Source organism: Anabrus simplex, chromosome 9, assembly GCF_040414725.1.
Source record: "Anabrus simplex isolate iqAnaSimp1 chromosome 9, ASM4041472v1, whole genome shotgun sequence".
Taxonomy (NCBI): domain Eukaryota; kingdom Metazoa; phylum Arthropoda; class Insecta; order Orthoptera; family Tettigoniidae; genus Anabrus; species Anabrus simplex.
This window is the reverse complement of record NC_090273.1, coordinates 79,247,534-79,262,143: the sequence shown is the minus strand read 5'-3', so window position 1 is coordinate 79,262,143 and position 14,610 is coordinate 79,247,534. Positions and strand designations below refer to the sequence as shown.

Below are 14,610 nucleotides of genomic sequence, written 5' to 3'. Positions count from 1 at the left end.
GTATCAGTGAAGAAGACCTGCAGAAGACCATGCAATTTAAGTACTTGGGATCCATCGTCACCTCAAACTGTGACACCACTCCTGATACTCGGATGAGGGTAAATGCAGCTTGGCTCAAGTGGAGACAGGTCACTGGAGTCTTCTGTGATAAAAAGATGCCTCAATATCTAAAGGCAAAAGTTTATAAGAGTGTGGTACGGCCAGCATCTATCTATGGGACTGAATGTCGCCCCATGACGAAACAACAGGAGCAAATGTTGACAACCATGGAGATGAAGATGCTTCGATGGTCCATGGGGCTGACCCGATGTGACCACATAAGGAACACGGACATCCGGCAAAGGTTTGGTGTCGCGCCCATCATAGACAAAGTAAGGGAAGCCCGTCTCCGCTGGTACGGCCACGTCATGAGAAAACAGGACGCCTCAGTTGCCAAAACAGCGCTCCACATCAACCCAGAGGGAACAAGACCACGAGGAAGACCGGCAAAGAGATGGACTGACAACATCAGGGCAGACATGCACAGTGTTGGCTTAACACCAGAAGATGTCAACGACAGACAGAAATGGAGGAGATGTAGCAAAGCAGCAGACCCTGCAAGTCGGTATTAATGCTAAGAAAGAGAGAGAGGTAAGCTGACTCACACTAACATCTTTGTAGTGAACGTGCCCCACAGGCATGATTTGATTAGAGACTCGTGTGTGAACATTGAAGTGGACAAAGTGAATACAGATATGGTTAAAATTTGTAAACATTTTCGTAATACACAGGTAATTGATAGCAGCAGTTTCGAGAGACACTGTTACACAAAGCATGGCCTTCATCTAAACTGTACCGGGCGCTACACCTCCACGCCAGCAATTCAAATGTTGCGCCAATTGAAACTCCTCTACAGGAGAAAGCCTGAACTTTAAAAAACTGTATTAACTCAACAGTTTCTCCGAAGATGGCTCTGTGTGAATTTTTATGTGTTTTGGTTCGTAATTGATCAAGAAGTGTGGACGTTCTCTAACAGATGTCTCTACAAAAAACTATGGTAATACACTCTGGTGTAATGGAATGAACTTTCCTGAAGAAATTTAGTATTCATAAGTTTTGTTTTTACTATATTTTGTTCTGTTATCTTTGGGTTGGCAACATTAATTCTTTCTATCCGCCTGTTTTGAATTTAGCCAATCCCAAATTTTGTTAATTTATTTCCAACCAATCATGTATGTCTTCTTCGACATAGATATGTTGCTCTAAGCTATCCAATAAAAGCGAAAGGGTGTGTCTACTCATTCCTGACAGGTCTCAAATTTTCCACGAGGGAATAAAAACTGCTGATTTTCTTGTCTCGGTGCCACTAATATAACATCTAATTCAGTGTGTGAATATGTAGCAGGGGGCGGGACGCGCCTCTTTCTCCAAGCAGCAGTTCTTCAACAAGGTAATGGCCTGTTAGCATCTTTATTTCTTGCTAGCGCAGCAGTTTAACTCTCGGGGAGGGTTCAAATCCTTTAATATGTAACCCATCTCTTTAAAATGTAAATTCCTTTTCTGTCTATGTAAAATCTACAAATATCTTTTACTGTAAAGCGGGGATAGAGAGTGCTTCACCCTCTCGAGCTCCCCTTCATTTTTGAAATTAAGGTGACCACGTTTCCGTAACCATTTCTTCTCTTCCTTAATGTATTAAAGTTTTCTCATACGGGTCACCTCTCTAGCTTGGGATTAGCCCCTGTATTATCGGCCTAGCTCCACATAGGTTTTTAAACAAAAAACTTTAGTGTAGGAGTGCAAGTAATTGCCTCCATTCAATTTTGTATTTTGGGCCATTTATTTAACTCGTTTTGTTTTTCTTTCTGTGAAGGCCCAGTAGATTGGGTACGTGGTACCCCTGTACCATTATATTTGTGCCTTGAGGGCAATTTGGAGTGAAGTTTGTTGTGGGCTTTGATAGGCTTGTAAAATTGAGAGCGGGTCTGCTCTTTTCTAAATTTGATCTCTGCGTGCCTCTAGGAGGCTTAACGTAATTAGGAGCAAGTGCTCCTTGGCATGATGGGGTTTTCTGCCCTTTTGTTCTATTTTGTACCTTGGGTAAAGTTGGGCTAATAGCTCAAGATTTGTGATTGTAGGGCTCGAAGCCCAGACCTTGTAATTATCTCCTAACACTTGTAATTTCTTTGTATTTGATTTTGGCTTGTTGTTGACTTGTTAAGTTTTCAAATTCTATGTTACCATTGTTAAGTTTCGAAAATATAACCTTTGTTAAAGTTTTAAATTAACTTTAATTTTGTTGTTGAGACCTATTCCAGCCTGCACCTTCTTTCACCTCTAACTACCACGGATATCTCCGTAACATAAACAATTCAGGTAAATGAAAGATAGCAAATATTGTTCTAGATTTTATTAATCATAAGATATGTACTGTAAAACAGGCAACTCCCTTGAGTTATAATACTGACCAGGAAAACTAGTAGAAAGAGCCAGCTGTATTTCAAGCTGGCTCAGCCAACTAGAAAATGAAACTCAGAAAAGTAAGGAATTTCAAGTTACCCAACTGCAACAGTCAAGTTTTAGGGAGGAAGGGGGTCTGAGATTGCTCTTGGTAAACTGTCAGAGTGTAGTAAATAAACAATTAAAATTCGGAACATTGATGGAATTTTATGAGATGATGTTTTGATAGGAGTGGAATCGTGGTTGAGAGAAGGGGTGGGTAATAGAGAAGTATTTCCAAAAGGGTACACAGTCTATCGTAAAGACCAAGGAGATAAAAAGGGAGGGGGGTGTTTATTCTGGTGAAGGAAACTTATTGTTCACATGAATGATTTACCGATGAAAGGGATGAAATATTAGGAATAAAAGGAGGTGGGAATTATAGGAACATACAGGCCTGGAAGAGAGGAAAGAGACATGGAAATATTTGAGAAAATAATAGATTATACTCATAAAAACAATAATAATGATATGGTAATAATTGGGGGAGATCTAAACTTGCCTGAAGTTGAATGGGTTACGTGAATGATGTTGATTCACGAACTATCACTGTAATATTTGTCACAAATGGAAGACAGTAATTGCTTTTACTCAAATAAAGTCTCAAATCCCAGGTTGATTAAGAAATAATACGAAATATTTTATTTTAGAGAATACATACTTTACTGACTTACAACAACTATTTCTGCTACGTCGCAGCGTTTCCGTAAGTGTTTTGTTTGTCCAACACTGTCGCCTGTGATATCTTTGCTCACTGAAGTTCTTTGGTGTCGTTTTATTGATTTTTCTCATTCGATGTAATTTGATGGGCTGTCCTTTTAATATATATATATTGGCACAGGGATCATGCTTTTTTTCAACAAAATACCCGCACTCCCATTCGCCAGAAAGAGAGCTCGTTGGTGCCAGCCCTGGACCTCAAGAAAGAAAAAAACGACGGCACGAGCAGCAGAATGCAAGACATATGGCCAAAGATAACAAAAACCGCAGACATAGCATTCCCATTCATCGGTGCCAGCCCTGGACCTAAAGAAAGAAACAAACGATGGCGCAAGCAGCGGAATGCAACACCATGGACTCCTATTTACAGCCAGTAAATACGTTTACATATTTCCTGCTAGTAACGACGGTATTTCTTAATCAACCTGGGATTTGAGACTTTATTTGAGTAAATCAATGATTACCTTTTGTTTGTGACAAATATTACAGTGATATTTCGTAGATCAACATCGTTCACGTAACCAGTTGAATGGAATGGAGCTGCAAGTGAAGCCCATGAACAGAAACTGGCAAATAAGTTAATTTGGGAGGGAGGATTTACACAAGTAGTACAAGAACCGACTCATCTCAATAACTTACTAGATGTATTCTTGGTTAAATCATGGGAAATTGTTGATAATACTGAGGTAATTGAAGGAATAAGTGACCATAAGGCTGTAATAATGGATGTAGGACTGGTACCAAAAAGGCTTAATAAGAGGGTCACACAAGACAAGAAATTGTTAAATGACCTCAGACTCTGTTTATTATACAAGGGAAATAAGAAAATTAAAAAGAAAATGTAGAATAGTAAACAGGAAAACAAAGAAGGTAGGGAGAGTAGAGAAAGTAGAAAACAGCTAATGAGGGAACTGAATAGAGTGAAAAAGGAAGCAAAAGAGAATGATATGAATGGCATTCTTCAAGAGCGTAATGACCACAAAGGGAAATGGAAAAAGCTGTATTCATATATCAGGAATCAAAAAGGAAAAGGAATCCAAATTCCTACAATGGTGGGAGAAGGGGGTGAACACTATTTAACAGATACTGGGAAAGCAAACCTCTTTAGTAGGGAATTCAGTAGATGATTGTCAGGAGTTGGAAACCGAAACAGAAGATACAGAGGGAGAGAAACAGAGGGAAACAAGAAGCTTCTCTTTCACAAAAGAAGATATTTTCAGAGAAATCCAACTGCTTCGACAAGGAAAAGCAGCAGAAGTGATCAAATTACTGGGGAGGTGTTAAAGACAATGGGGTGGTACATAGTGCCTTATTTAAAATTTCTCTTTGACTATGTCATAAATAATAGTGTAATACCAAAGGAATGGAAAGAATCTATAATATTACCAATTTATAAAGGAAAAGGTGATAAAAGGAAACCAGAGAACTACAGACCAATCAGCCTGACCAGTATAGTTTGTAAAATACTGGAGAGTTTAATATCAAAGTACATCAGAGGGATATGTGATGATAAAAATTGGTTCATGAGGAGCCAGTATGGATTTAGAAAGAAATTTTCTTGTGAGGCACAACTGGTGGGATTTCAACAGGACATATCAGATCAGTTGGATTCAGGAGGCCAGTTAGATTGCATAGCCATAGATCTTTCCAAAGCCTTTGATAGAGTGGAACATGGAATATTATTAAAGAAATTGGAGGGAATAGGATTGGACCCAAGGGTTACACGTTGGGTAAAAACATTTCTAAATTCAAGGGTTCAGAAAGTCAAAGTAGGAATTAACGTATCGCAGGAAGAGAAAGTTTGGAAGGGAATTGCACAGGGTAGTATAATCAGTCCGTTACTTTTCTTAATATACGTAAATGATTTAGGGAATAATATAATATCAAAAATAACATTGTATGCAGATGACATAATTGCTTATAGGGAAATAAATACCATTGAGGATTGTTCAGAATTACAAAGGGACCTTGAGAGTATCCAACAATGGGTTGAAGAGAATAACATGAAGGTTAACGCAGGCAAATCAACTGTTACAACATTTACAAACAGGTGTTTTAAAACTGAATTTGAATATACTTTGGATGGGGTAGTTATCCCAAAAGATGGTAAGTGCAAATACTTAGGTGTAAGATTTGAAAATAATTTGCACTGAAAAGGTCATGTGGATGACATTGTTGGGAAAGTATACAGATCGTTACATGTCATAATGAGGCTACTTAAAGGATGAACAAAGAATTAAAAGAGAAAAGTTACTTAAGTATGGTTCGTCCATTATTGGAATATGCAAACAGTGTTTGGGATCCTCACCAAAAATACCTAATAAAAGAAATAGATAGTGTGCAGAGGAAAGCAGCAAGATTTGTAACAGGGGATTTCAGGAGAAAGAGTAGTGTATCAGAAATGTTAAAAGAACTAGGGTGGGAAAGTTTAAGTAAGAGAAGGGAGAAAACTAGACTTATAGGATTATACAGGCTGTTAGGTGTATACGTGCAGATATTTCTTGTAGCAATAGAGAACGATGTGACGAACCACTATATATCAAACTTTTAGTAATCAGCGGAAGTTATTTTCGAAAGTAAAGGGATACGATGTTTTTAGAATAGGTAGTATGCCTTGTTCTGAGAATGAATAGCTTTCCGTTGATAACAGGCAAGTCACGCGCCACCCGTGCCAAACCGGTTTCTGTTTATGTTTCGGAGCAAATGTACTACTGTAACGAGATGTTACGTAATATACTTGCTAAACTGGTTTTATGTTTACGAGCAACTGAACTACGATAACAGCTGAAGGCTGCTACCAATGTACGTACCTACATTTCGTGTTTCTTGCCGGGCTGTATGGCTCAGACGGTTGAGGTGCTGGCCTTTTTACTCCAACCTCGCAGGTTCGAACCTGGCCCAGTCCGGTGGTATTTGAATGTGCTCAAATACGTCACACTCGTGCCGGTAGATTTAGTGACACGTAAATAGAACCCCTGCGGGACCTCATCGTCTTCGAAAACCGTAAACGTAACGCAAATACAATTATTATTATTATTATTATTATTATTATTATTATTATTATTATTATTATTATTTTTTTTTTTTTTTTTTTTTTTTTTGACTACTCGCCAATAATGTCTGCCCAGAAAATACTTCTCATCGTTTATAACTACGGATCTCGACAGTTGTATAATGTCCTAAATATGATGATTTTCAAAATTGGCTTTACGTCGCACCGACACAGATAGGTCTTATGGTGACGATGGGACAGAAAAGGTGTAGAAGTGAGAAGGAAGCGTTCGTGGCCTTAATAAAGGTTCAGCTCCAGCATTTTCCTGATGTGAAAATGGGACACCACGGAGAACCATCTTCAGGGCTGTCGACAGTGTAGTTCGAACCCAGTATCTCCCCTATGAAAGTTCACAATTTCGCGCCCCTAACCGCACGACCAACGTATTCCAAGCTCTAATGCCGGGCTGAGTACCTCGGACGATAGTTCGCTGGTATTCTAATCCCATCTTGGCAGGTTCGATGGAGGCTCAATTCGGGGGTATTTGAAGGTGGTGAAATACGCCAGTTTCGTGTCTGTAGATTTACTTGCATTTAAAAAAGTCCTGCAATACAACATTCCGGCGCCTCGGCGTCTCCAAAATCCGTCAAAGTAATTATTAGGACGTAAAAAATTACATTATTATTTAGTGTTTACAAACGAAAAGCATATGTGTAATGGTAAAATAAAGTATAACGTACTGCTTCCTTTGCAGTGCTTAATAAATTTATCAAAATAAAAGTGGCCAGTCTGAGTTGCTCAGACGGTTAAAGCACTGGTTTCTTGGTTCCAACTTAGCAGGCTCGATCTTGGTTCAATCCGGTGGTATTCGAAGGTGCTCAAATACGTCAGCCTGGTGTCGGTAGATTTACTGGCACGTAAAAAGAACTCATGTGGGACTAAATTACAGCGCCTCCAGAAACAGTACGAGTAGTTAGTGGGACGTAAAGCAAATAACATTACCGGTATTATTATTATTATTATTATTATTATTATTATTATTATTATTATTATTATTATTATTATTCAGTCTTATTATTATCGCTACTACTCATGTTGAACTACTTCTTATTACTCTTTTCCTCGTCTGATTATTATTATTATTATTATTATTATTATTATTATTATTCACCTGTTCATATTTTCGTCTTATTCCTCTTTTTACTTTTTACTTTTTTCGTTTCTCATGTGTCACAATTACATCTTACGTTACGTTCTGTTACATGTTTATGTTTGACCTTGTGATACATCACCTTTAATCTGCTCTGTAGCCTTTAAGAGTGTAGCATGGTCAATGACCTCAGTGCTTGTTTTGTTCACATAACTGGACTAAGAACTCGTCTCAATCGGCCCAGCAAGTTCAAGGCCAACCACTTTTCTCTGTTTGTTTGTTTGTTTATTTACCAATGTATGTATGTATGTATGTATGTATGTCAACATTGTACTATGTCAACATTGTACTATGTCAACATCATACCATGAAAATTTACTCAATAAACGGGGTGTTTGGGGGGACCTCTGCCCTGGGTGGGGTGCTCTGCGGACCTCCTCTGGGGTCCGTGTTGTTGCTGCGGTTATCTCTCTGCGCGGTCAGGTATTTACTAACAGGGCCGATGACCTCGATGTTAGGCCCCTTTAAACAACAAGCATATTTACTAACGTATTCAATTCAATTTATTGTATGTACAAGACATACGTCCAACTTGAATTATTTCATCCTCACAACTCTACTTCCTTACTACATGGCCCAAGAGCTACACGCATAGCTGAAGGCCCACCCACTCCTCCACGAGGTCTGGGAATGAAATAACTAATTTGATTGAATTTTTTCCTATTTCAGTAGTGATGAATATAACACAAGCATTTTATTGAAGTTTTATACGTGTTAATAATGATGATGTGATGATGATGATGATGATGATGATGATGATGATGATGATGATGATTGCTGTTTTAAGGTCATCGGCCCTTAAAAGCGCGTGCCTTTTGTTTTAACTCGTAGTGAATAAGAAACAAAATATAAATTGCTCGAACACACGTAAAAACCAAAACCACATGCAGGGTAGAATTGAGGAACTGCCAAAATACGTTCAAGGTCAATGTCTAGAGTTTTAACAAGCACGTCTTCCCTGTGCTCTGTTCAGCTTTCGGCACGTACAAGTCACTCGCGCACTGAAACTCTCGATTTATAATTTTTGTTACCGGTACTTCAATTTCACTGCTTGGATTTATGAGAATATCGAACTATCGGGACTCAAAATACTATATCGATACTGTACTGTACTCCCAAGCCATTACGGTGCAGAAATGGCGTAACATCTGACATACCAAAGCGAAACTCGTAGCAATTGTTCACAGTGACCACCCTGGGCTTCTCTGCAGGCTTCACTTCTCCGAATGCAGTTGCGACGCATTCGAGACAAGGAACCTGTGTTGTTCAGAATATCCTCTGGTGCCGGAAGAATATGTTTACGGAGGTCATCCGAAGAGGTTACTTCAGTTCAGTATACTTTGTGTTTCATGTCCCGCCAGACATAACAATCCACTGGAATAAGGGCTGGCCAATTGATAGTTCCACATCGTCCTGTCTACCGTTGAGGAAATGTCTGCACCATCGTGTAAAATCCACGTGGTTCGGCGTAGTCGAAGCGACACATCCTCTGAAAGCTCCAGTAACGTACTGCCTCTACAGGAGCAAGATAACATTAATAAAAAGATGTAACCGACCTCCAACTACACCCATCCAGATGTTAATTAGAACCGGTGCTGGAAATCGCCTTGTCCTATTGAATGGAGATGTTCCACAGCTCATGAGTGGGGTATAGTGGGTTCGAACCCCTCTGTTGGCAGCCCTAAAGATGGTTTTCCGTGGTTTGCCATGTTCACACCAGGCAAATGCTGGGGCTGTAACGTCATGAAGGCCACGGCCGCTTCCTTCCCTCTTCCTTGTCTATCCCTTCCAATCTCCCCATTCCCCCGCAAGGTCCCTGTTCAGCATAGAAGGTGAGGCCGCCTGGGCGAGGTACTGGTCATTCTCCCCAGTTGTATCCCCCGAGCCAATGTCTCACGCTCCCGGTCACTGCCCTTGAGGCGGTAGAGGTGGGATCCCTCGCTGTGTCCAAGGGTAAACCTACCCTGGAGGGTAAACAGATTAGGAAAAAGAAGAATAAGCCTTCTATTAGAAATGCCCGGCGGCAATTCCACAGTAGACCGAGCTCGATAGCTGCAGTCGCTTAAGTGCGGCCAGTATCCAGTATCGGGAGATAGCAGGTTCGAACCCCACTGTCGGCGGCCCTGAAGATGGTTTTCCGTGGTTTCCCATTTTCACACCAGTCAAATGCTGGGGCTGTACCTTAATTAAGGCCACGGCCGCTTCCTTCCCACTCCTAGCCCTTTCCTGTCCCATCGTCGCCATAAGAGCTATCTGTGTCGGTGCGACGTAAACCAACTAGCAAAAAAAATCAACAGTAGCTACTTTTCCTTCGAGCAATGTTCACGCATGGTTGCAACTACGGTTTTTGAAATCTGTCTCAATAACAATATGACTGAATACTTACAGCCTTTTCTTTCAGTGTCCACCGTCATTTCATTGACCTGAAAAGTTTATGAATAAGCATATACAACTCGCATTGTCTATTGTCAGAAATTCATCGTAGTTTGTCGCAATAACAGCACCGAAATGTTGCGCTCATTTTTCATTTACTTATTAATTATTTCCTTTCATTTTGTCAGCTTGGATCACTGAGTAATGCCATTGACGTCTTATAAATCACACACACCTACACAATACTTGATTCGCATGTATGTGCTGGTACGTATCTTCGAGGTCACTGTAAGGATTCTGTGTACATTTCATACAGAGTACCCTAGACCGGTTTTCAAGTACAGCAAGTGGCTGGCACGTGAGTCATCCTCTCCTACTTGCCAAGCCTTTAGGGGAAGTGCACAACAACATGCGTTGGCCTGCGATAAGAAACAGGTTCAACAAGCCCTATACTCTGCTACTGTATTTCCACTACGCGTGGACAGAATGACGTAACAGGCATATCTTGCTACGGCCGTTCAAAACACATTAGGTCCTGAAATATTTGGCTCAGTTAAGGGCAAACTAATAGGACAAGGTAAAAAGTACATAGCATATATTGTGATATGTCTTTTTCTTTGCCGACTAGCTTAATATCTGCACGTATACCCCTAACACCCTGTATAGAGCCTATACAGGAGAAGCAGCATGGGGAGACATCTGTGAGAGGCTTCAGTTGGAAAATAATTATATTGGCAGGACTGACCACAAATATAAAATTAGAAGGAATTTTAGCAGAAGCGACTGGGGTAAATTTTCATTCATTCGGAAGGGTGTGAAGGAGTGGAACAGTTTACCAGGGGTAGTGTTTGATCCTTTTCCAAAATCTGTACAGATATTCAAAAAGAGAATAAACAGCAACAGAGAAAAGAAATGAAATTTTAGAGGGCATTCGACCGGTGCAGGTTAATGTAAATAAAGAATGTGTGTGAATAAATTAATTTCATCCCCTGGTCTAAGGAGTTTGGACAGCCAAAGTAGGGGACTGCCTGTAGGGGTGAAGTACAGTGGGGACTTTGAGGGACCTGGGACCGCTACAGTAGCTGTGAAGGCTGTTCAGGAACTCTGAAAAATGGTGGTAAAAGGGGCTCTGGTTAAGACGCAGCAGGTCGTTATGCTACTTAGGTTCCAGAATGGGTAAAGAAAAGAAAACGTAAATAAATGCAATGTAAATTTTAATCTTATACCAGTTGTACAGTATCATTTTAAGTAATTCCACATACTGTATATCAGTTGGCTATATTTGTAAGTAGTACAGGAGATATTATAAGTAGAATTTTGTAAACAATGTAAATTTATTAAGGATGAGCTGTGTGTTTAATAGAAAAAATTGTTAGCGTAAATTATATAATATTGTATAACAGGAAAATTTTATTCACTTGTTAATTTAATATTTAGTGCTTGACAATAATGTATTTTAGTGTACCATTTGCCACTGAGGTAGACACCTCATTTGCAAATAAAGAGATTTTGATTTGATTTTGATTTGATATCTTTAGGTGAATCACATTCTTACTTAATTTCAGTATACAATATACCATTAAAATTAAGAGATCATTTACTTCAGCCCTTATTTTTAACGAGTTAACAACTGCTATCAGCCAAGTTATTTACGCATTTATTGCGAAAACGTGTTATCCTCTTTCATTTTGAATTTTCATTAGAGAACAGCAGTCGACGGGTATTAGTAATCGACTCCAATATCGCCTTCGATTGTTGACGAGAGCACTCGCAAATGCACATAGCGAGAAAACTATACTGTACCGAAGATCGATCGCATTTTGTGGCAAAGTTTCAGTTTTGTTATTCAAATAGCGTTACCTATTCTAACTTATCTGTACTGTATGTATGATGAAAAGATACTTCAAGCGCCAATAGAGAAATTATAACCTTCTCGCTATAAATTTACATGATAATAGCCTTTCCATGGTTTAACAGACGCGAGAAAAATAAACTAACCTTGTAATCAATGACGCACTCTGCCATATCTTGAAATGTAGGCCTATCTCATTCTTACTTAACTGCGGTATTTAGCATTAAAATTAAGCGATCATTTATTCAGCGTTTATCTTTAACGACTTAGCAACGGTTATCGGACGCGTTATTTACGCATTTATTACGAAAACGGGCCGATGACCTTCGATGTTAGGCCCCTTAAAACAACAAGCATCATCATCATCTACTACAAAAACATGTTCTCCTCTTTAATTTTCCTTGCGGACAAGCAGTCAACAGGTATTAATAATCGACTCCGACATTGCCTTCGAATGTCTACGAGAGAGCTCGCTGGTGGGCATAGCGAGAAAACGATACATACCGAGATGATCGATCGCATTCAGTATAATTACTGGGTGCATAAATATCGGCAACGGAAAAAAATCGAGCACGCATAATCGCTCGTAATAACGGATGCGTCAGTGATAGGGCTCTCGCTGTAACCGAAAGATAATACACCGTTTTATATAGGAATTTTGAAGGATGGTGATGATGCTTGTTCTTTAAAGGGGCCTAACATCGAAGATCATGGCCCCGAATTTTGAAGGAACGGATAAAAGTATCGTTATAACGGGGTTCTCGTTATATGCCGTACTCGCTACAGCGGACGTTTACTGTATTCACAAAAAAACAGAACTTGATTCATAAATAAATATTTGGAAGGAATGTTTTATGTATGAAGCTATCAAAAATAATCACAAGTAAAAAATTAGAACTTGCCTCATAAATACGTTTTCTTAATAAACGTCCTATTACCGTATATTACACATTTCACGATATGAAATGTGAAAAGCTCTACCACCAAATGTACTGCCTGAACAGTCTCTATTGGGAAATGTAGTTCTCTGAAGCAATGCCTACTTCTAATCTAATTTTTTAATACAAAGCCATCTACCACCTTCTCCAGATTTAACGCCTTAGCAGTCTCTGCAGACTACCAAACTCTATGTTGTAAGGAGACTTAACATCTAGGAGGAGAATTTTTGGGAAGCAAAATGGCACTCTGCCCCTCTAAGATAATTTTTGATAGGGCAGAAAACACTTTACCACAACCCCTGCCCCCACAAAGTTGGCACCACTGAAGAGTGGAGATTGTTCTTGTCCTTTTGTGTTTTCATGTTTGTACTTATCTCCTTTACTATTGCTCCCTTTTCCAGTGCTGACCTGTCATTGTATCATATTATCTGTTCCTGTCTTTATATATATGACTTGAAAAACTCAAAGGACTTTATATATTGCAGAACTTCCACGATGTAGTTTAATTAAATGACCAAAGCAAATTGTAATATTACAGGATTTTATTTTCAGACCTGACAATTCCAATAAGCTTTTTAAATCTATATCCACTGGAAAACGAAACGGTTTTCCATATTCCTTCCGTTTCTGCCATTTTGTCAAAAGCTTTTCATATTTGTGACCCATGTTCTGCAGTTTCTGTAATTGTCCACTTTGATCAAAGTATTTAAGAAAATCTTCTTGTAGTTTTAATTGCATTAAGGGAATGTATGCTTTTATTGAAGCACATTCTTGATGCCTAAAAACAAGATCAGTTCATTAAAACAAAATAAATTAGGCATAAATCAAGACTAAATAAGACAGGAATTTAATTTAGGAAATCAGCAGCCAGCTTCAGAGATGTCCAGGAAAAGAACTGGTCATACAAAAGGAGGGAAGTAGCAAGAAGGAGAACACCTTGCGTGGTCCTCAGATGGCCCTAAATGAAGAAAGAAAGAAAGAAGAAAAGAAAAAAGAATGGACGAAGAAAAACAAAACGAATATTCTACTTCTCAAAAATTTCATCTACCTTGTCTGGATCCTGCTTTTCTTTCTTCTCCTCATGACTAGAGCTAGGAATATTAGATGCTGCACTTTAATAATTTTTTGCTATTAAAATATTCAAATTAACTTGTCTTACAAGGAAAACAGCTAAGAGCTAAAAACTAGGCTATCCTCGACTGAATCAACCCCCCAGTTCTCAGGGGAATTCACAACTGTAGAAATCTCAACAGCTCTAAAAGAAATAAAACCAGGCAAAGCAGCAGGAGTGGATGGGATATATCCAGAATTCCTGAAACATTGTGGACCTAGAACTCTACACTGGTTACTTATGTTCTTTAATGACATCTTCCATCTTTGGCTTCCATCTTTGCCTAAGAGAACTAAAATAGTTGCCATTCTAAAGCCCGGAAAAAGTGGAGATAGTCCTGAAGATTATAGGCCAATAGCACTCTTAAGTATTTGCTACAAGTTAATGGAGACAATGATTTACAACCGAATCTCAACCACAGCCTTCCAACACATACCAACTGAACAAGCAGGATTCTGACCTAACCGAAGCTGCTGTGACCAGGTCTTGGCACTCAACAGTCACATTGAGAACAGATTTCAAGACAAGAAGAAGACCATCACTGTTTTTGTGGACTTGACATCAGCTTATGACACAGTGTGGCGACAAGGGATGATTTTGAAATTCTTGAAGATCATTCCCTGTAAGAACCTTGCAACACTGCTGAACAACATGCTATGCAATAGAGCATTCAAAATACATTTACACGGCAATAAGAATAAGCCCTGTATACTAAACGATGGTTTACCCCAAGGATCAGTTCTTGCTCCTCTACTGTTCAGCATCTATACTGCAGATCTTCCAGAAACTACTTCCAGAAAATTCATGTATGCAGATGACATAGCTCTAGCTGCCCAATCGATTTCTGCAGAAATTATACTCACAAAGGATCTCCATAACCTGAACAAATATTTCCACCTAGACAACCAAAAAGCCAACTATGTACCTCAAGTCGAA

General features: G+C 39.2%; 1 protein-coding gene across 1 annotated transcript in view; it reads right to left on the bottom strand.

Moving 5' to 3' along the window:
* Positions 1 to 14,610, bottom strand: part of mei-218 (meiotic 218) — a 183,133-nt gene that overhangs the window by 144,824 nt on the left and 23,699 nt on the right. Inside the window, exon 2 of the mRNA XM_067153363.2 lies at positions 13,118 to 13,341. Within this exon, the coding sequence (XP_067009464.1) occupies positions 13,118 to 13,341 (224 nt within the window). The remainder of the gene's footprint in view (positions 1 to 13,117; positions 13,342 to 14,610) is intronic.